The 22436-nt window shown below is 37.3% G+C and overlaps 1 protein-coding gene across 6 annotated transcripts in view; it reads right to left on the minus strand.

The window, feature by feature from the left end:
* ZNF236 (zinc finger protein 236) overlaps positions 1-22322 on the minus strand; it is a 74709-nt gene extending 52387 nt beyond the window's left edge. For 5 of the 6 annotated variants that reach the window (XM_041484825.1, XM_041484828.1, XM_041484824.1 and 2 more), the window contains exons 1-5: positions 22192-22322; positions 11004-11146; positions 8792-8956; positions 4561-4739; positions 2926-3050 (exon numbers count right to left, since the gene is read on the minus strand). In XM_041484825.1, the coding sequence (XP_041340759.1) occupies positions 2926-3050; positions 4561-4739; positions 8792-8956; positions 11004-11146; positions 22192-22252 (673 nt within the window). In that variant the 5' untranslated portion in view covers positions 22253-22322. Of the gene's footprint in view, positions 1-2925; positions 3051-4560; positions 4740-8791; positions 8957-11003; positions 11147-21158; positions 21237-22191 lie in introns of all 6 variants that reach the window. The other variant, XM_041484827.1, reaches the window with a different exon arrangement.
* Positions 22323-22436: the final 114 nt, after the last annotated feature.

A 22436-nucleotide genomic window follows, 5' to 3' on the forward strand; every position in this document is an offset into this window, starting at 1 on the left:
TGAAGCAATTATTTAAAACACCTCCCCTCAACTTGTGGTTGGAAAGATCTCAAAAGATGCTATGCAAAATCACTGGAGCAAAGAAAGCAAAGGGAAAAAGAAAAAGGAAGCCCACATAGGTTTTATACCAAATCCTATAAAATGCATATATCTTCACAGAAACAAGCAGGCCCGAGGGTAAATGGACAGTAATAAATAACTAACAGTGAACAATTAAACCTTTTATCAAATTTAAAATAATAAAGTCTTACAGCAACTCTGCAAAAGATGCTATATAGTTCCCACTCCCCAATAAATATCAAGAGCACTCTTTGCAAGCACATACTGAAAATATGCAATTAAATAATGTTTTGGACAGTTTTTCTCAGAAAATAATTTAAGAAACTGTCCATATTGAATATTTAAAGAAAAACTAGCCAACATTTTTACAGCAATGCTCTGTCACAATTTCCCAATTTTGGTGCCCTCAGTACTGTGCATAATTACACTTTTTGTATGCTACCAGATAAGCATGAAGAACCCCACAGTTACAGAACATAAGAGGTCCACATAAAGAGATTACAAAGCTACATAAACTTACTAAAAATAAATTTCAGTTGTTACAACCATGTGAACTACTTAACTCCTGGAAACCTCCACTGTGAACTTAGTACTACTACTTTTTTTCTTTTAGTGAAATAGTTCAGCTGTGGTAACTCTAGGACGTTGAAAATATGTAACACCTGGCTTCGCACATTTCCATAGGCAAGACCAGTATAAGCACCCAGTATGCTATCTCTACTACACCAGTAAGTACTACCATGTGCACATTAAGTCAGTTTTAATAAATATTTTTATATTATTTCTAATTTTATAGCTGTAATTACATCTACTATAAACTTATTAATTCTTAATTAAGAAACAAAAAGAACAAAAGCAGCTATTTTTCTGAAATTGATTTCAAGCATATAATTCACTGAAGGAATGTGTATCTCCTGTTCTGCTGCTTAGGGGTTTTGAAGGTGCCTTAAGGATTGCAGGTTTTAGCTGTATATTTTTTAAAAGAGATTAAAATTAAGAACACTGTTTCACATCTGGAAATACAGAATTCCTATTAGGCTTTCATAGGCAAAAAGCTTAGCTTCCAGTAAGAGTTGCTGGTGGACACATGGAAGTATTGCTTCAGGTTAAGTTCGCCTATGTAAGTAAATCTCATTATCAAAATGAAATCTTAACTCTATTGTGGAAAAGTGAAATTTCTGTATTTCTCAAGTGTAAATTAATAAAATATAGATTTGACAGGGGGGACAAGGGGTTCATTACTCAATTATTGATGTGGGAATTGCAGTCCCTGAGACTTGATTTTTTTCCCAGAAGGGTGTAAGTGCTTGAAATGACTAGCTAGAACAAAAAAAGTACTGCAATTAAGAGACTAACATAATGCCACCCATTGTGCACAGATCTGCTACTTTAACACTTAAGGACTTGGGCATTCTAAATTCTCTAAAACAGAGTTGTTCTTTTCTACATATCTACAGTACCTCAAGCAACCGAATGCCAGACAGATTGTCTGCAGATTTAGAGTACTAACATACTTCACTAATTAAATGAGTATTTGCAAGCTAATTGGAAGTTAAAATGACCTCCTATCATGTGCAGATTGGGACTGCATTTTCTCTCTCTGGTTTCCCAACAGACAAATGTCTTTCAGTCTTCAAACAAAAAAAGAAAAAGAGAACTTGAACTTTTCGAAGCTTTAAAAAAGCATCCATAACCAACTATAATCTTGTTTCTTTATTCTGACGAGACTAATATAATTAATTAAATAGAGCCATGAATCTAAAATACTGGAGTTAATTTTCACTGACCTTTTTTTGATATTAGTTTCAAGCAACTGTTTTAAAGCAGGTACAAGGGTGACCTCTTGTGTTACTTTTCTATAACTAGATCTGTAAAACTCCAACAGATTCTTAAGAAAGTGTCACACAATGGTCTTTTTATTTCTTTGTAAACAAGGCCATTGCTGTAAATGGCAACTCATCACATCACTGTCTGAACAGTGATATTACACTGACTGATATTACAAACAGAATTGCACACTTACACAAATGGATACCTGAATTAGCTAAAAACGAAACAAATGGCAATTTATTCAGTATGTATGAAAAATACATATTGAACATCACTGGAATATCTTCAACGAAGATTTTGTTTAAAGCCAAACTCCTGCTATAATAATGTATACCTGGTTAAAACACGAGAACTACTTTTTTATAGTCATCTGTACACTTTGGAAGTTTTATTTTATGCTTGGCACTTTTCAATTATTTCAATTCTTTATTGTTTAAACATGCACATATTTATGTCAGAAATGTAACAAAAAACATTTCCTACTCATTCTGCAAATTTGAACAGTCACCTGCACTTCTTCAATTATTACAGCCTAGGCTTACCACCTCAGAAGATCACTTCTTAAGTTCAAATAAATCAATTTTTAAATATGCAAGACTACTACTTTTTTAGTATCATTAATTCTCATGTACTTGTGCTCTTTTTGCAACTGTCGATTTTAGAACCTACTCTCTAGAATACATAAGATCTAATTTAAAGTAGGTGACTGGCCCTTATCAAGGGATTCTGATTTTAGGGCCCATTGAAACTCTAAGTACCAAAACTGGTATTTGGTAACAAATGAAATGCATATATTTTTTCACATTTGTTAACTGCTTCTAATCATACTAATCTGGAAAATTTAAAAGCATATAAATTTCCTAAGCAAATGAATTACATAAAGTTTATTTTAAACCAACAGGTAACTGTATCTAATAAGCCTAAATGTATTAATAATATTTCAGGTTCCAACAGGGAGAAAAACACAGCATTTTGGAGGTTAACTGATTTTTGTAAAATGAAAACAAATTAAAATAAGTACTTCCACAGCCTTACCTGTGTGTATTCTAACGTGCCGTGTTAACTGACTTGGTTTCTGGAACGTCTTCCCACAGTGAGGACAGGAATAGGTAAACCCACTTCTATCAATATTTCTGTTGTAAGATCTGGTATTTGATACCCTGTGATTAAAAAAAAAGAAAAAAAAGTAATTTTAATATGAATTGTTATTTTGAAGAAGCTTCTTTTACCTCATCATTTTTAACATAGTGTTCACTTGATGGCAACATAGTATCAGCTGCAACAGTGAAAACCCAAACTCCATAATGATGCTTAAAGAACACCACCAACAGCTCTTTTCTCAGTACCTCCAGGCACAAGACTTGTAGTTATTTCTACACTAAAGATCCGATACATCTTAGAGGCTCTCTTCAGACATTTTCAGGGTAAATTCTGCCAGAAGTATACAGTGACTTCACAAACATTTTGGTGGGAATATTCAACTCTGTGCAACTCTATTTCTTTTGCCTGAACATAGCAAAGTCATCCATTCTGAACTAGAATACGCAGATCTCATACACTGGAGTACAAGCACACTTGCTGAAGTCTAGCAAGAGCAAGTTAAGAATTTAACAACCCGAATATTCACCATCGGCCCTCAAATACAAATCACACTCTCCAAAGAAACACAGAAACAGAGAATATAAATTCCCAAAATTCTTTTCGCTACAAATCAAACTAACTAGTTTATTCATCCTAATGCCTCTAAACAGGAGTTGTTCACAAGAGCAATGGTTTTAGTATGTAATACATTTACATAACTCAACACAAACCTAACTTGATACTTCAAACCTTTACATTTCCGTTTGCAGATTGAAATTTACAACACTTGTTTAAACCTCCTGTAACACAACTATTAAGAACTTAGAAGCTGTATTAACTTCTAGTAAGAAGAACTGGGAATAGACAAGATTTCTTGGTTTGCATATGTAATTCTCCTCATCTGTTTTTTATAGAAACAGTGAAAATTAAAAGAGAAATCACTGTCAAGACTTTAGGCTTTTTTAATATATAAAGTAAACCAAGAGAAGTTTTTTTCCTAAAAGTTGAGTTAAACTAGAGAGCTGAAAGAAAAGACAGAACAAATATTCACCAAAAATAAGCACAGCATTTACCAGGCCTCTTTTTTCCCTCCCTTCATTTTGTGCTTTTTCAGATTTACAAGAAACTCATGGGAGGCTGTAATGGGGAAAGATGATTAAACTGCAAAGAACAAGTAACATCTTTGCAGAATGAAAGCATTAAAACTTTTGTCATTATAATAAATGCCATGTAAAATTAATATGCATTTGCTTCAATATACTGCTATTAGTGTTCAAAATCATAAACACACATCAAAAATCACTTTGCATCAGAGAAACTTGATGCAGGTTTACAAATAGCTGGCAGAAGAACTATGCTTAGTATGTGCGCCTAAATACAAAAACAGGGGTAAAAAAGGCCTCCAAAAATAACCACCCACTTAAGCAAGGTTTTAAAAAGAAAGTGTCATTTTAGAATAGCATACCAAAGAAAAGAAATTATCTGCATAAATCATGGTACTTTGCTGACTGGAAATACTACTCCTGCTTTTCTCAGCTATCACCATAAAAGTAACATCTGCTCATTTTGTTATAATCCCATGATTGTCACCTTATTTTATAGTGAGTTTTCATATGCTCCTTTAGCTGTGAGGAAGTTTCAAATTCTTTTTTGCAAGACTTGCAGCTGTGAATCCTACTGCCTGCCAATTCTTGACGATGTTCTTCCATGTGTATGGACAGCTGACTCTGTAAAGTGAATTCATCTCCACACTCTGAACAGATAAGATTCTGAAAGAGATAATAGAGACTGATTTTTCAAAACAGCAGTGCACAAGCTTTGTTCAAGTAGATTAACTTACCCTTCTATGAACACTGGCAGCTGGAAGCAAGCAACAAGAGAAATATACAAGCAAGAAGAGTTTATGAGCCCTGTGATACAAATCATGTACAATAATCACTATAAGATTGTATTAATATTTATATTTTAAGAAACTCTACTAGAACTGAGTTCTTAAAAACTTCATATGGCAGCAGAAACAAGCAGTTCAGTATAATCCTTAACACTCCCTAATTCCTTGGTGGGCTGGTTCAAGACACATACAGAAGCTCACCTCAGTGCCATTACACCATGGTCTACAGAAATATCTGTAACAAATAATTACTTTCTAACCAAAATCATTGTAACTGTGGATTCAGGGATTTCACACTTTTACGGGTTAAAATTATAGTGAATGTCACTTTTAAAAAGTAATCCCACCACAGTTAGCACTGACTTTTCTTAAGCTTTCTCGACAGTAAAGATGACAGAAATAAAGACGGACACAATGTTTCTAACAGATAGCTCTTCAACCCATTACTTTCAGACAGGTGTTTTTATCAGCTCAGTTTTCAGTAATTGTGATTATCACTGCAAATTGAAATGTTTCTTATCCTCCCCCCTTTTTCCCTCTCTCATAATAATCAACAAGAAAAGTAAAAACAAACAACAGAAAACAACCACGTTCATTTCAAGAAGGATATTAACATGAATGTTTCAATCAAGAGGAACACAGGTATGCAACATTATTTTTGGACTGTTTTGACAATAAGTTTGTCCTTTAAGTCTGAAAAAAAAAAATCTGCAGTATCACATTTCCAGACAAAAGCTTCAAAACCTGAAGTCCTTTAATAAAATTAATTACCAATTCAAAAATTATTTGTTTAATCTAACCTACATGCCATTATTATTGCATTCAAGTTACAGAGTGAGCAACAAATAACTAATTTTGTCCTTTTTCTAGGACATACATTAAAACCTGAATACTTCTATGGGCATCTACTGTTAATTTACAACAAACTTAGTTTACGATTTTAGATTTCTAAAAGTGGGGAAAAATTTTATGAAGGGAAACCTACAATTACTATGCCAAGCTCATGAACCTCAAAACTGAGGGATTTTGAATCACTTCTCAGCATTTTTCAGACATGCATATGTATCATGTTGCAAATACGCATATTCTAATAAGCAACTTCTACCAAAAAAAAAAATAGCCTAAGATGAAGTTATTTGAGACAATTAAAGTCTTCACTGTTCTATTCAGTACTGTAAAATTTGCTGTAGGAAAGCAAGACCACAGTAATGCAGAAAAACTACAAAAAACCCACCTATATATCACACCAACAGGCTTTGCTATAGGCAATACCAGATGTATTTTTTTGCTCCTCAAGCAAACAAAAAAAATCACAACCATGCACAGAACAAGTAATTGAACACTGTAACCTCACTATGGGTAAAACACGTTTTAACGCTAAACAGAAGGAGTGATCATACGCAAAATTCCCAAACTCAGAAAAAAATTTTTAAAGCTCTTCTCATTGGATTCTGCCTGTTTTAACTCTCCCTATCTTACCAGATGCAACATCTGAAGAACACTTAGGAACTCATGATCTTCACCTGTTTTGTATTTGTGATTCCCAGCATCTGTAAAGGATTTTAATCTGCACTTTTTCAAAAGATCATTACTCACGAATTATTAGACAGTACAAATAAAATACAGTGAACATTTCTAAAAAAAAAACAAAAACAAACAAACAAAACCCCAACATCACACAAAGTAAAACATAAAAACCCAAACCAAGAGGATCTTATAATGAAAGAATTTTCATTTTATATCCGCCAAATATCAGTTTTAACTTTTTCAACATATTAAGGTGTTCCTAAAGCCTAAAAGCCCTTCATGTTAATGAAAAAAGAAGACACAGTAGCAGTTCTAATGCACAGGTCCTGTGCATAAATAATTTGTGTTTCAGTTTTTTATTCACCATTTCTAACTTGCCAGTGCAAAATATAGCAATGAAAACCATTGGTCATTTCCACTGAGGAAATGGACAAGATCAACAATTCTCAAGAAGATGGATCATATTTGCGCAAGATATATTCTTAATGACTTCTCAAGAGAAAGCTACCCCATATTAGTGAGTAATTTTAAATATTAAGTTTTTCCCTCACACCAGTATATCACATATAAATCACCAAAGAATGAGAGGAGAAAACAGTCTCCTGCAAGCTCAGTATCAATAGCCCAGAAAATTCCTTCTAGAACCTCTCATATGGGACAATCAATCACAAAAATCTAAGTTTCACAGACAGACCCACTCTCCCAAATCTCACTAGAGCTGTTCTGTTCTTTCCCATCTGCATTCGTCTGTAGATAAAGCTGCCCGATGCAGCACAGCACAAGGTTAAAGTTCCCCAAATTTCATTTTGTGAAGCAATCTTCTTAACCTCTATGTATGTCCCTAAAAGTATATGCACCTTTGCTCTGATTTCCTATTTTTAACCCTTCTAACAGCAAAAGGAAGAAGTGTGGACAGGAGGGAGAATGTGCTCCACCAATACTTGTTAACCTGCACGTTGTGGAAAACCCCTCAATGACAGCTAGTGCCATCACCAACAGCCTCTGCTTCAAGTTCAAATTCCAGCTATCCCACAGGTCCTGTGCATAATTACTGTGCAAGTTATTCCTGCAGTTTTATGTGAATTAATTGTTACATTCATCTCTGTTTTATCACAAAACTGTTGGGTATTATAAGAAACACATTAATTAGCAACTGAAATATGTTCATATTTTTATAAATTCAATTTTCAAGCTGCAGATGGAATTTTAAATTGGAAGGCATCACACAGCCTATTCTTCTGACATCTGCACCAAAGCAACAAAATCAGCACTGCTGAAGCGCATGAAAAATCACTTAGTGGTAGAAATAAATACCAAAAACCACCCTCAGGTGTCTTTCTTGATACTTAGTTTCCTTATTCTGATGTTTTGAGCAATTCATAAATCAAGTTTCCTTAATAATACCAATTAAGCCATTTATCATATAGATACAGTAATATACAGTAAATTGGACTGTAGTCCCCTTAACTTGGCTGCCTACTTGACTGTGTACATGACAAAACATGAGCTAAAATGATTAAAGAAGGAATACAATCTCTACCATCTCAGATGGCATGTCCTGCATCTGGTTTAGGGAAAAGTGCACACAGGCCTATTATCCCCAACTTACAGGTCAAAACTGCTGTAAGCTGTCAACAACTGGCATGGAGAAACACACCACTGTTACATTTGTGATTAGAAGTCGGACAATAAAAGTGCATTCCCGATTCAGCTCCAGTTCTCCAACACAAAGTGCAATTTTAAAAAAGCCTTAACAGGAGGGAAACTTGGTATTTAGGGCAGTGCATTCAACTCTGGCAATTGTAGTAATGCAGTAAAGACTATAAAGTCTGCAAAATACACCACTATGTATTAACTGCTAAGAATTTAACCAACACACTATCAAAATGAAAAATGGAATTTTGATAGGGGAAGGAACAAGTACTCTGAAGCAAAACAACCAACCACTCAAAAACAGAGGTGGGAGCTGTAGATAAGGGAACAGCTTCATCTGTTTCTATGAATGGTGAGAGTGCCTCACCATGACATCAGCCACCAAACATTATTTCTTATGTGTGAGCTTATCAATGTAGATTAAGTCACAGAAGTATCTTCAAAATACAAGTATGTGCAAATAACCAATCAGTTAATGTTCATATATAGTATGATATGGTATCTATCAAATATGCTCAAGTTCCTTTTGTTCACAAAGACACCATGGGAACACCTATTTATGATCAGGATATTAATTTCTGTAACTAATATTAAAACAGACTCCCCACATAAAGTCTTATATTTCTTCAGAACAAAATCATTTATTCAAAATCTAAATTTACACAAAACCTAAAGCATACAGATAAGGGATTAAATACAACCACTATGACATATTTTTTCAAAATTAAGTTATAAAGTTTAATGAAGTACCTCCTCTTTCTCATGTAGCATTATATGTGCTTTCAGACTGGCTATCCTGGAGAACTTCTTGTTGCACACAGGACATGTAGGATCTTCGCCATTGTGAGTACATTTGTGAAGTGTCAAGTTGAATTCAACATTAAATGACATCGGACACTGGTCACACCGGTGAGGCTGTTTGTTAAAATCACAAAAATAAAGACGAAATTCAGTCTTCCCATAAGCTATATTGTCCTAGGTTACAATATTGAGATGTATTCTGTTCCCATCCTCAAGAGTTGTTGAAACCAGGAGGGGCATTGTTTTTCCTTATCTCCTGTTAATGGGCCCATCAAAGCCTTTCTGCATGACTGAGAGATAACTCCTTCCAGGAGCCATTTCTGTTTAACGGGCAATCAAGGACCCACCACCTGACTCACAGAATGTATCAGCCCATTCTGAGATGCCCCACCCAGGGGGGAGGAGCTAAGCATCCCCACCCAGATATAATCTGGGATTCAGGACAGAGCAGTCAAGTCTTTCCACTGGGTTCCCAGAGGAACAGGTGTCTTTTCTACTGGAGCTTCAGAGGAAGACTACACCCTTTCTACAGGATCACTGCTCCAACAGAACCACATCTACCATTCCAGGAGCACTGCAGCCATCAATCCAACTGGACTGCTACCAACACCCTGACCAACAGGGTGTCAGGTTGTATTCTGATTTTGTCAGTGGTTTTTCTTTTGTATTATTGTATGTATTTTGGTTTTCTTTTCCCTTTTCCTAAGAAATCGTATTTCTGACTTGAAGTCTCTCACTGGTTTTGCTTTCAAACCAGAACATATATATACCCTGAGTGACACATATAAACATACAAATCAAAATGTCAAACATTAAAAAAGAGCAAGTCAAGCATCTACACAGGATAATGATGCTTAATAATACCAATATTAATTATTTTATCTTCTTTGCATCTCCTTACAGAAAATAACAATACAGCATTGTAAGAACACAAAGGGAAAAGAAAGAAGGGGAACTAAGGAAACCAGAGACTCAAAACTGAGACTGTCCGAAAAGAGAGAAGTTAGCAGGAGAGAGCAATGAGTAGGAGACAGAAATACATTTTCCTATTTTAACTGCGACCATGATTCACCCAGAGGGTGGCTGGACACTGCAACAGGCTCCCCAGGGAAGTGGTCACAGCACCAGCCTGACAGAGTTCAAGGAAGATTTAGACAATGCTCTCAGGCACATGGTGTGACTCTTGGGGTATCTTGCATAGTGCTAGGGGTTGGTCTGGATGATCCTTGTGGGTCCTTTCAACTCAGTATATTCTGAAGTTCTATGAAATCTCCTGAAGTAAACTAATAATCAAAACAGCAAAACACTTGGTTTATACTAGGCCTGACTGCTCTTCACTTGGCATCTGCAAAACCAGTTTTCATTCTTTAAGAGCACTTTAACTTTTGGATGTAAAGGCTCTTACATAAGTGTGCAATAGCATGGGTTTAACTTTATCAACTTTACAACACTGAAACTTGTGTAAGTTGTTCTTTTTATATGTGAATTATCTCCAAGTGCTACGTTCTGTGAAAATTAATCTGTATTTAGGGTAACCTCAAAAAGTAATAAAGCTATTTTCCTATCACATGTAAGTAGTTTTAGCTTTGTGAACTAGAAAGCAAGGGAAATAAATTAAATGTTTCATATTATAGATACAACTTGTAGCAAAAGCTTCATTTAAAAAGCCAGTCCAGTCTTAATCATATATTGGTGTTCTCAATCTTTCCCAAATTTGATTTGTAATCAGCTAAAGTTATGACATTAATCCACTCATTAATACATACATACTAAATTAGTTTACTAGTAGGATCCTGTTAATAAATATAAGCATTATTTTCGTTTTATTGCTAATGTGTAGAATCACTTTGCAAACTCTATTGAAAAAAACCTCATACATATTGTCATCCACCTGGATACTTTATAAATCAAAGAAAATGGCTAAAATTAGAAATTACTGATCTGGAAACAACAATCCAATTAAAGGGCATCAAAGGAAGGTCCTATCTCAAAGGAAACATGAGAAAACATGAAAGAGGTATGTCACAAAACTCTAAGCTCCCCAAGTAATAATTATTAATGGTGTGACTGAAAAGAAATGGAAAAGATGTCTTGTGTTAGCTTCATTTGACAGTATATGAAACTATCAATGTACACTGGTTATATCTAGCACAATTCATACCTTGTCATTTTGCTCATGATCCCTCATATGGCGCTGGAACTGGGTCTCTCTTGGAAAAGACAGCAAACAAATCTCACACTTATGGAAGTTGGGTACTTGGTAGGGAAAATTACCGTTCTCTGTAGTCGGTGTCAGAACATCATCTACAAAACAAGCAATAAAACATTTGTATGAAGTCACATTTTATCTTATAATTGTAATTAATTACTTATAATTTATTGTAAAAAACAGAATATTTTGAAGCAGCAATTATTCCAGTTCCTCTAAGATTTTTGACTTATCCAACAGTGTAACTTCAAGGGATCCTGAAGATCTTGGGCATAAATATTACTGCTTCCCTTGACACAATATCATCCAAATATATCCACATCTCAAACTGCCAGTCACCACAGACATAAATAATCACCTTTTCACAGTAATTTGAAATAAATTCTTTCTGTGCTTCACAAACACCCATCAAGTTTGAAACAAAATGAAACCTTGCAAAAGACACTAGGTATGAGTAAGATAGTGCCAGGGGTTACTTTTAATATTACATCACATGTTTCTAAAAAAGTTTTTTAAAATTACATAGTCAGCTGTTCTGACTACACAGATTCTCTGCCCTCCCTCCCTTCTCTTGCTCTCTCTTTCCCTAAGAGAAATTTAGACATATTTTCTTTCTTCTCCTTCTGGCATTACAAAAACTTTATTAAAACCTATTTTAAAACCTTTAGAGTTGTAAACCCAACACCAATGTTTCAAACAGTTACGAGAGAAGCAGTAAACTGCAAGTCTAAGTGTGTACATATTCAGTCAATGGAAAGAAATGTATTTTTCTTTAAACAGACCCAGTCCAAGCCCAAACAGTTTTCTTTTGAACTCCTACAGTCATGTAACTTTTGATACACAAGTTGCAAGCTTCTACATCCTCCTGCTTAAATGAGTGAATTCAATCCTATAAATACTTTATGATATAATAAAAATATTTATCCAAGAAAGTTAAACACATTTTACATTTGAGATGGTACTGTATTACTAAAGAAGTTATCTTTATTTAATAAAAACTTTAAGAAAAAACAACTGGCAGGAGGGGTCAGCTTGTGCTGCAGGTTAGGGTCATGAAAGCAGAAAAAATCTATAGAATTCAGTTTCAAACTGCCACAACTAAAACTGCATCAACAAACAGAACACAAAAAGAAGGGAACATTGATTTTATTATCTAGACATGCAACATTTCTGATGTTTCTCTTTAGGTCAGTACTTTTCTTCATGTATGTAAGAACTAGGCACAGGAAGTAACAACAACACAAGTAGAAGTTTACAGCATCCTGTTTACATTTCCTCTGAGGAAATTTAAGATTATATAGTTCATATAGTATTTCCATGCTACTCCACCCACTTCAAAGTCATCTCTCATTCACCACAGCATTTACACGGAGAAAGAAAATATCAGTACCTTATGTCCTGATCATTTTTTTTCCTTGCTAAAATTCTCATAAACTTTAAAAGCTTGTAGTTGAGGAAGCTGTAGGGAACATTTCAGCACAATTTATTCTGGGCAAGAAATCACAACAAAAACCAATGCCCTAGGACTTGCACTTCCCATTCCTGGACTAAGTGACCCAATTAAATTTTGCTTTGCAAAGTTTAGTTATCAAATATTTCTCTGTAACAGAATGATGCAAACATCGCTTATCTTTATCATATGTAAACTTATACTTACTGCACCCTTTAATAGACTATAAATTCATAGCATGCAGACACCATCAATAACAACCCTGAAATGGCCACATTTCTTCCAAAGCTGAAAATCACAGCTTTAATTATAAGACACAAATCTTTAAGCAATCTTGTGATAAATATGCCTGAGTAGAAAAAAGGACACAAAATCAGTTTCTGTAACTAATGGCATCACAAGAGAAGTGAAAGAAAAACCTACTCCTATAGTTGGGCTATATGAAAACATAATGCACAAGGCTTTCCTTTCCCCTGGAAAAAGGAGTAATTGTTCAACCCCATGTAGGCATGGCCTCTCACTTTAAATTGACAACTGAAAAATGATCCAATCAATGACTTTCCAAAGGTCCTCAAACCTTCTCCTTGAACCAAAGAGATTATTATCTTTAAACACTCACTCTTGAGATCAAAGGCACTAGGCAATATGCAAAAACAATGTGGAAGCAATTGAAGTAGCAAAAATGTAGCAGTGACATCATCAAAGGTGCTAAGTTCTCTACACTTTGAAACAAAAACCCAACACACTCACTAGTTTCTGAATAATACTGCCAAATGGCATCAGTCTTAGGTCACTAATATATCTATGTATCACTTTTATTAAAATGTGTATCATATCTGTATTGACCAATACTGATTAATCTACATGCTGTGAATTTTCTTCTGCAATTTTAGAAGGAGTTTAACTATAGGAAGAAAAATTAAGTATCTTGTAATATTTCAACAGAATTTGATTACTATAATTCTATGAAATCAGACCACCTGATGCAGTACATGAAAGTATTTCAGTTTTTCTGTAAAAAGACAGGAATAACCACCACTAAAATAAACAGAAAGCGGCAACAAATGCATAATCTTAAAATAGAAAATAATCTTAATAGAAAAGAACAGAAAACCAGCCTGAACTTATAAAAATGAGGAGCCGAACATATCACATCCCATGCCAATGCATCACAAAGTTCTTCAGACTAGTTCACGGATGTTCATAAATCCTGAGCTGCCTCCAAGCTGTTCCACCTTCCCAAAGGCACTCTGATCCCATGGAAGAACAAATAGAAGGCACCATATAGAAAATGCTAAAGAGCAAAGGAAAGACATTGGGTGTTGCAGTTTGTTTGGGTGGGGGGGCTCCCCGGGGAGTCCCTGGAGGAGCCCCCTAAGCTGAGAGTTTGCTGTAGCAGCAGGCAGGCAAGGAGACTCCACACAGCTTCTGAGGGTGCTGATTAGATGAGGGTTTATTGGGGTCCCATGCCCGGGAGCAACATGGTTTCTGAGGAAGAAGGGGGGAAGGGGGAGAGAGGGAGAGCTTAGGGAGAGAAGGGGCTAAGAGAGTGTCTGGTCTTCCCCGCACAGCTTAACAGGGAGATTCAAAGTGGGCGCAGAGTAAGACTTGGGCCAATGGGATCACAGATACATGAGACTTCAGGGCAGGAACACAGGCGTGGAATAAATCGTACATTTTCAAGGGGCAAGACAGAGCATACCATTTAACTAAAATGCAATTCCTCAATTGGGGAATCAGGCCTGGACTCTAGAATCACCAACTGGACTGTGAAGTCCAGCTTCTCTTGGAAGAAGACTCTTGGTGCAGAAATCCTTAAGGACAACGCACAGCAGATCAACTTAGGTTGGACTCCAGAAGTCTTCAAAGGCTCAGCTATTGGGAGATCAGGCTGAAGTCTGTTCTAGGTAGTTACAGCCAGTACGTCCACTAAAACTGTCCAGTTTGGACATTAAAGAATTCTGAAAGTTCAATTGCTTCACTTTTTCTCAAAGGGCAGGGCTGTTATCTAATACAGATTTGAATTAAAACACAAACTCATTTATTCATTAACACTATGTCTGAAGTAGCCTATGGGAGAGATGAGACTATAGTGTCTTTTTTCCTTTGTACTGTCACTAAAACAGTCTGGTCCTCTATCACCCACTAAATACTGGATATTTTAGCAAGTTGCACAGCTCCCTTTTATTAAAGACGTAGGAAGCGACTTTATAGCTTACTCTTCTACTGACAAGGAGAGTATTCAGAAAAATATCCCTCCTGAAATCAAACAACTGGGTAAAAGCAAGCCCTAAACTGTTAAACTGCACTTAGAATTAGGAGGACATAAAAACAGGAAAGACACTGTCAATTAAAGAAATAACAAGCAAGTGAGCCATATTTTGACTTTTCAGGCAGATGTCACAGCCTCATGAAGTATGACTCAGGACTGTTTTCATTTCAATGTTACTTAAAAAAATATTTCAAAAATGAAATAACCGTTTGACACAATTTCTTTGTTAGAAGAATCAGTATCTCAATGAAAACTTTATTTACACTGATACCTCTTTCATAACAAGTCAAAGTAATAACCTACACTACTGTATTTCACATAAATCAGCAATAAAATAATCTTTCCCTATATCAGAGGGAAAAAATGCTTATGATGCATCAGCTTGGATGGATCATCAAACAAGCCAAATGCTGCAAAATACTGAACCTATCTTAAAGACCAATACTTTTGAATACCAAAAAAACATGCAGACAGCACGTAAAGGAACCAACAGCGGGGCATGAATCCTGTATTTTTTAAATGCATTGAGAAATTCGTCAAAAAACAAAGCATTTGATGGACATTTATAATTTATCATATTAGCAAGAATCTCATTAATAGCCAATATGATGCTTATGCTCTCAGAAAAATATAAGTATTAGAAACACAAATAAAGCAATCTATTTATTGCCAGGTATACTCTGGCAAATGAAAACACAAGTCTGCTTTTTTAATTAATTAATGCAATTCAGAATGCCATTCAAGCCAAAACCACAGAATTAAAAGTCTGAGGTTTTAGTTCAAGAAGACATTAATTGATTAAGTACATAACATCAACACAATCACAAGAAAAATTGGCATGCTCTTTTAGAGAGCAGCTTCTTACTAATATCTGTAAACAAACACAGAGAGAGAAAACAGGAAATTACTGTCTGAGTAACAAACCTCCTGAAAAATAAAGGATTCTTTCAGGTCTGCACACTACAACAAATTATGAACCTTGCTGAACAGAAGGAAAGTTTCAAACATTTGCATTTATTAGTATTAGCTGCATAGAAACTACTGTGCGGAAGCTACCTTCACTTTCTATTTTTTTTTTTTTTTTTCAATTTGCATGTTAGTCTAGCTGCAACATAGATCAACCTTATTCCTTCACAGCTTGGGAGAGACAGTCAAGCATCAATACAATTAACCTAAACAGGGAGCACTTAGCTCACTATGTACCATCAAACACATTTTTGTCAACATGCACTGTCAAACATATTTTTGTCTGTATTCTTACAGTTTGTCCAAAGTGCCAAAAATAGGAGAATCAGATTTGCAAAGTACCTATCAACGATAACAAACTTTCAGTTTAAAGATGGTCTTACTTGAATACTTCTAATGTTACAACCTGTAATGTCTTTCCTGAATTTATCGTCCCTCACAGAGCAGCAATAAACACTTTGGGTGAGTTCAGCTGTGATACAGCCTTCACCAACACTGGACCTCAGGAGCTGAGTCAGCAAGCAGGTGCTCTCTGCTAGAAGCCACTGATGACAACTCAATGTGGAAGGAGGAAGACAGAATTAGAGCACTCCCAGCCATTCTCTCCTTATGTAAGCAGCACTGTGCCTCATGGCAGCCCACAGCCCTCTCTGCAAGGCGCAGATGGACTCATTCAGCTGTGAATGCAGCACAGCCTTATTAGATCTCTAATAACCTCCTCGAATCCAACTGAAAGGACATTGCAAACAAACACTCAAGCTTGTAAAATTCATGGGTGAAAACTTGTCACTTATGTTAAATGGCAGCTAGCAAGCCTAGGGACAAAAGGGTCTGACCCTATCAAAACCTATTTACTAATTTATGAGCAGAAAGAAAGTGGTAGGACAAGAGAACAAAACAGGGATGGCAATACTGACATTTCCTATACTACACTTGAGCTCACAGAACACAAATGATAATAAATCATTAAAACATTCTGATTATTTCTGCAATCATAAAAGCAACAGGTTAGTTTAAATCTAGCTCAGCACTCTAAACACAGCAGGCATTCCTTCTGACTCCTACTGGGAAGAGCAGGAGAAGGACTAAACTCTCAAAAGAATCCAGAAATCAATCAAGATTTGCACATATAAGACAAGGTATTTTTATTATGCTTTGGTCAACACTTCATCTGGAACACACTGCTAGGACAGACATCCAGGGGCGAGTCACTTGACATGTGCCAACACAAAGTAGATGCACTCCTTTCAGGAGCAGAGTCCAGAGAGCACAGCCACACTGCTGCACCTTCGCTGCAGAAACGCCTGAATTAACTGTCTGAGGACACAGAATTCACAGCTCCATCACAGCCAGTGAGATGCTAAGTAGGTTGCACTGTGTTTGGCCAGGATAGAGTTAACTTCCCTCCTATCAGCCCATATGGTGCTGTGTTTCAAATATGTGACTAAAACAATGCTGCTAACATCACTGCTTAAGCTATTGCTGAACAGTGCTGCACAGCATGAAGGCCTTTTCTGTTTCTCACTTTGCCCCCACAGTGGGTAGGCTGAGGGTGGGAGAAAGGCTGGAGCTAACACAAAGGGATATTCCAAGCCATAAACCGTCATGCTCAGCAGTATAAAACAGGGGTAGTTCTTCCAAGGTAGTGTTCTTGGCCCAGACACTGAGCACCAGACTGCACCTCTGTGAGTGATGGCAAACATTTACCTTTGCACCACTTGGTTGGGCTTTTTGTTGGTTGGCAATTTGGTTGGTTGGAGGGGGTTTTATACCTTTCTTTTTTTTTTTTTAAACTTTCCCCCTTTATTTCCTCAACTGCCTTCATCTTAATCTACAAGTTTTTTCTTGCTCTTGCTATTCCCATTCTTTCTCTCACCCTACTGCAGGACAAAGTGAGCGAGTGGTTGGAGGGCGCTTAATTGCTGGCCAAGGCCAACCCACCACACAGATACACCATCCACATCATCCTAACCTACACAGACAACTGAAAATTGGCATTTCCTTCACCAACTATGAAAGCTTCATTTGACGTTTAGGTAAATATTGCTATATTTATTGCTAAATACTCCAAAACAGGAATTACACTTTTTTTGACAGCTGCATATGAATATACCAAGCATATGCATAAGCATATATGAATATACCATTTTTCAGCTGTTTGTTTTCACATGATTTGTATTTCTCATGTGTGAAGCCATGCCCTTTACCTGTGCCCAGCCACTACACTGCTAACAGAAACTTCTGAATGAACTAAATGATTTACTACATAGTCTTCCCTTTTGCAGAGAATGACAATAATCCAACTGCAGCAATAAAAATCAAAAGAGGGATGTAAGAGATCTCAAATAGAAATTTTAATTATATTTGGAAGTACTTAATGCATGGGAATAAATGAGGTATGAAGGTATCAGTACAGATGGAATAGGAAATAAAATTTCTGCAACTGGTGGAAAGCTATGGACAAGGGACAGAACAAGAACTGAAGCTAACACACAGACAGAACACAAGTTATTCAACCGCATAGATTACTTGGGAAAAGACATGGATATTATTTCAAGTTTAGTGACGAACCAGTGTAATCCAAATTTATCATCTTTATCACCCAACACGACCCTTTGTACATAAATGTGGATTTTTTTTTACTGCAGAACAGTGAGATTGGTACCAGAGTATCACCATTAAAGCCTAATTATGAACATTTTCTAAGGCAAAAGCTTGAGCAGTTGTTCCTGCTGCACGTTTTCCAAAGAAATTACCTATACCTATTGTACTGTTCTTACTGTTCTCACTGTTCTTACTGCAGAACAGTGAGATACCAGAGTATCACCATTAAAGCCTAATTATGAACATTTTCTAAGGCAAAAGCTTGAGCAGTTGTTCCTGCTGCACGTTTTCCAAAGAAATTACCTATACCTATTGTATTTAAGAGATTTAGAGCACACCACACAAGCTGTACCATAACCTCTTCATTCTTGCCTGCGTGACACCACTCACCTATTCTTCTCTTGTCAGTCAGAGGTCACCACATAAAACCCTAACAAACAACTACTAAAATAATCTATAACAAAAATTTGGTAAGATTTAACTGATGTGCTCAAGTTTCATTTTTCTTCAGTAATATAAACGGAGATGTAAAGCCTCTAAATTGATTTTCCCCTAATTCAATGTACTCACACCCGAAATGCTGCTAGAGGACTCACAGCAGCAAGCAAAATACAGCCAGCTCTGCAGAGACAGACTTAAAGCTATGTCATCTCTGTGCTTCCCAGCTTTGTCTATTTACTATTTATCACTCTTCACGTGTTACAATTCAGGCCCTCTGAAGACATGAAATGCTCAAGTTTTAACTGCACTCACAAAGGAACTCAGTTCAGACTTGTTTCAAACTAGCCCTTGGGTTTAATAAAGGACATACACTCTAGGCTTAAAAACTGCTTCAGTACACCCTGAAATATTTCCATTTGCTGTTCAAAGCATTCCTTTCCTGCTATTTGAAAATGATCAGATAGCGAAAGTCAAAACTGCCCATTTCATGTTGCCGCCAGTCAGTGACAAACATCACAGGTAAAATCAGAAAGGGCCTCTCTATGGAAGGAGATTCCACAACTCCCTAGTGTAACCACTGCCTGTGCTCAGTCACCCTCACAGCAAGGAAGGGTCTCCTTATGCTCAGACAGAACCTAGCATGTTTCAGTTTTGATCAAAGAGGTTAATTTGAGTAGTTCAACTGAGTTTAAAAATGAATAAATAAAAAAACTGCAAGATGGTTTTGGGAAAACAATATAATACCAAAAAAGGAAAAGGATCTTTTAAAATATCAGCTATTGAGGTCAAGGTATTATTTTGACTACTGCTGCCTAGAGTTCATTTTTCTTATCCAACATATTTAATTTTCCTAGATCAAAGAACTTGTTCTAGTCTTTGGCATGCATGGTGGTTAAAGTAGACTAAGAACTACATGAAACATTATTGATTCACCTTTATTTTCTCCCAAAACAGAATTACCATAAACAGACACTGTACAACTACAAAGAGCAACATTTCCATGAGACATCAGCACAGCATGGCTGTAGGAATTCCAAGGACCACAACTCAAAAAAATCTAAACCAATGCAGTCTCCTAAGTAAAAGATATGAAACTTATTTTTGTAAACACCTGTTTTCTAAATAAAATTCTTCCTGGTAAAAGTGAAACCTATGAAACGCACAACCAGTTTTCAAAGCCTGTATCTGAACAGGACAAACAGCCAAATGTCCTGTGAACATACATTTCCCAGATTCAAGCTGTCCCGTTCAGCCAGAGCTTCCTCATTCGTGACCTTTTTTTGTCACAGAGAAGTACAGAAAAAAATGTGCTGCTTGCCAACACTTTTTGCTTTCCCAAACTCCTGAAATTTCAAGGACCAAACCCACCAGAATCCACAAAACTTGCCTTTTTAGGACAATCCTTGCAACTGTCTCTCAATCCCTGTGATAGCCCTAGACCCTGTAATTCTCAATTGCATTCAAACCACCTCAATGAAAAAATATAATTAATGAATTGGTAAGCTTCTTTTAAAATAAATGAAAATGTGAAAAATGGAGAATGTGATGAAACTCACATTAAGTCTTGTCAGCCATATGTACGTCTTACCACAGAAATAGTCTAAGATCAAGGTCCAGCTACAAGCAATATGAATACAGCTACCAGGCTGTAGCTGCCTGGACAGCTTGTCTCAAGCTGTCTCATCCTTTTCTCATTTATACATCATGCCATTTCTACAGGAGTTCACACATGTATGACACATGCATACCCTTTCAAAAACTACTAGAGTACTAAGAAGATCTTTGAGTATATTTTTAGTTTAAATAATAAAACAAACAAACAAAACCACCTCAACCTCTAAAGCTAGTAACACCAAAAGTTCTTTGGGACTTTCTTTATATCCTTCTTACTTAGTGATCAAAAGCAGAGATCAATAGCCACAAACAAAAAAACCCACCCCCAAAAAAAAAAAAAAAAAACAAACAAACAAACCAAAAAACCCCACAACTTCTGGTAGGAACCTGTGGCCCATCTGGCTTTCCATACTGTAGAAAAAATCTTGCCCAACTTCCCAACCCTCACATAACAGTACAGCTTTTTCTTTGCCTGTCAGCACATTTCAATTCTACAGAAAAGTATTCCACAGAAGGCTCACCTACACATTCCCACTGCAGAACCAGAACTCATCTGAAAACATTAGGAAATCAAAATTTTCTAAATACATACTGAATATATTAATTGGCTGATTTTTCATTACTGAAATAGACATGGTATTAAAATGCTTTATGAAATTTTTTTCCATTCTGTCTGTTAAAAAATACATATTTCAATCAAACACCTACTGCTACATGCTTGTGCTGAAGGAGAAGTCACTTATGGAGGTTTCAGGCCTACCTGAATCACGGCATTTTTTGTTTGTGGACCTTATTTCGATATTGCTCACAGAACCACAGTAACATCAGCAGGATCAAACTACACAAAAGAGCCATAAAACTCACCAGCTACCAACTGCTGTCAAAAAAAAAAAAAAAAACCCCCCAAAAAAAAAAACAAACAAACAAACAAACAAACAAACAAACAAACAAACAAACAAACAAACAAACAAACAAACAAACAAACAAACAAACAAACAAACAAACAAACAAACAAACAAACAAACAAACAAACAAACAAACAAACAAACAAACAAAAAAAAACCACCCCAACCCATCAAACTAATCCTGCCCTGAAAGTGCTCCCAGACATCAATGGCAATAAAATACAATCAAAAATGTTGAAACTTAAGCGTGAGACTAATACGTGTTGGGAGAGAAAACCAGCATGGTTTGGAGCTTTTTACACATGTATTCACAAAGAAAACGACTGCAAAGGTGTTTTTAGAGGAAAGCAACAAGAAACTTAAAAATAACGTCGTCCTTGCAAATCAGAGAGATGGACGAGTTGAACCTATTTTCTATTTGTTTATCATGCTTTATTCGAAGGTCTCGTTAATTTGGCCGGGAGGAGAGGGAGAGGAGCAGCGGAAGGAGCCGGAGCCTTCCCGTCCCGCCCGCCGCAAGCCGGCCCGAGCTCTTCCCCCGGCTCCGGGTCCCGCACCGCGGCAGGACGAGGAGGAGGAGGAGGGCCAGGCCCGAGGAACCCTCCTCCGCCGGCCATCACAGCCACGGCCGCCGCTAGTCCGGAGGGCGGCTGCGGGAGGCGGCGAGGCCGCCCGGCCCGCTCCGCCGCTGCCCGCTCGGTATCACTGCGCACGGCCGGGCCCGGCTCCCTCCGCTCTCCTCTCCTCCCCTCCTCCCTCTCGCCTGTACCCTCGCACAATAGACCCGGCCTTCCTCCCCCATATCCGGGGACTATATGCGGAGCCCGCGGAGGCTTCTCGCCTCCCACCCCCGGGCGCGGATCGCGCCAGCCCGGCCGCACTCGTTACCTGCCTCGGCGCCGGCCTCGCCACTCTCCCCGCCGGGCTCGGGGGGCCGCCCCCTCGGCATGGCCGCCCCCAACCCGTCCCTCCCGCCCCCCCCCGGCGCACGCACACACGGACACACCACACACACACGCTCTTGGCAACGGGCGGAGGGGGGGACGGAGGGGCGGGGACGAGCGGGCGGGCCCGGCCCTACACACGGGCTGCGGGGGGCGGGCGCCGGCGCTCCCGGGGGAGGCGGGCAGGGG

The sequence above is a fragment of the Pyrgilauda ruficollis genome, unplaced genomic scaffold (genome assembly GCF_017590135.1).
Source record: "Pyrgilauda ruficollis isolate IOZ18807 unplaced genomic scaffold, ASM1759013v1 scaffold68, whole genome shotgun sequence".
In the NCBI taxonomy this organism is placed as follows: Eukaryota; Metazoa; Chordata; class Aves; order Passeriformes; family Passeridae; genus Pyrgilauda; species Pyrgilauda ruficollis.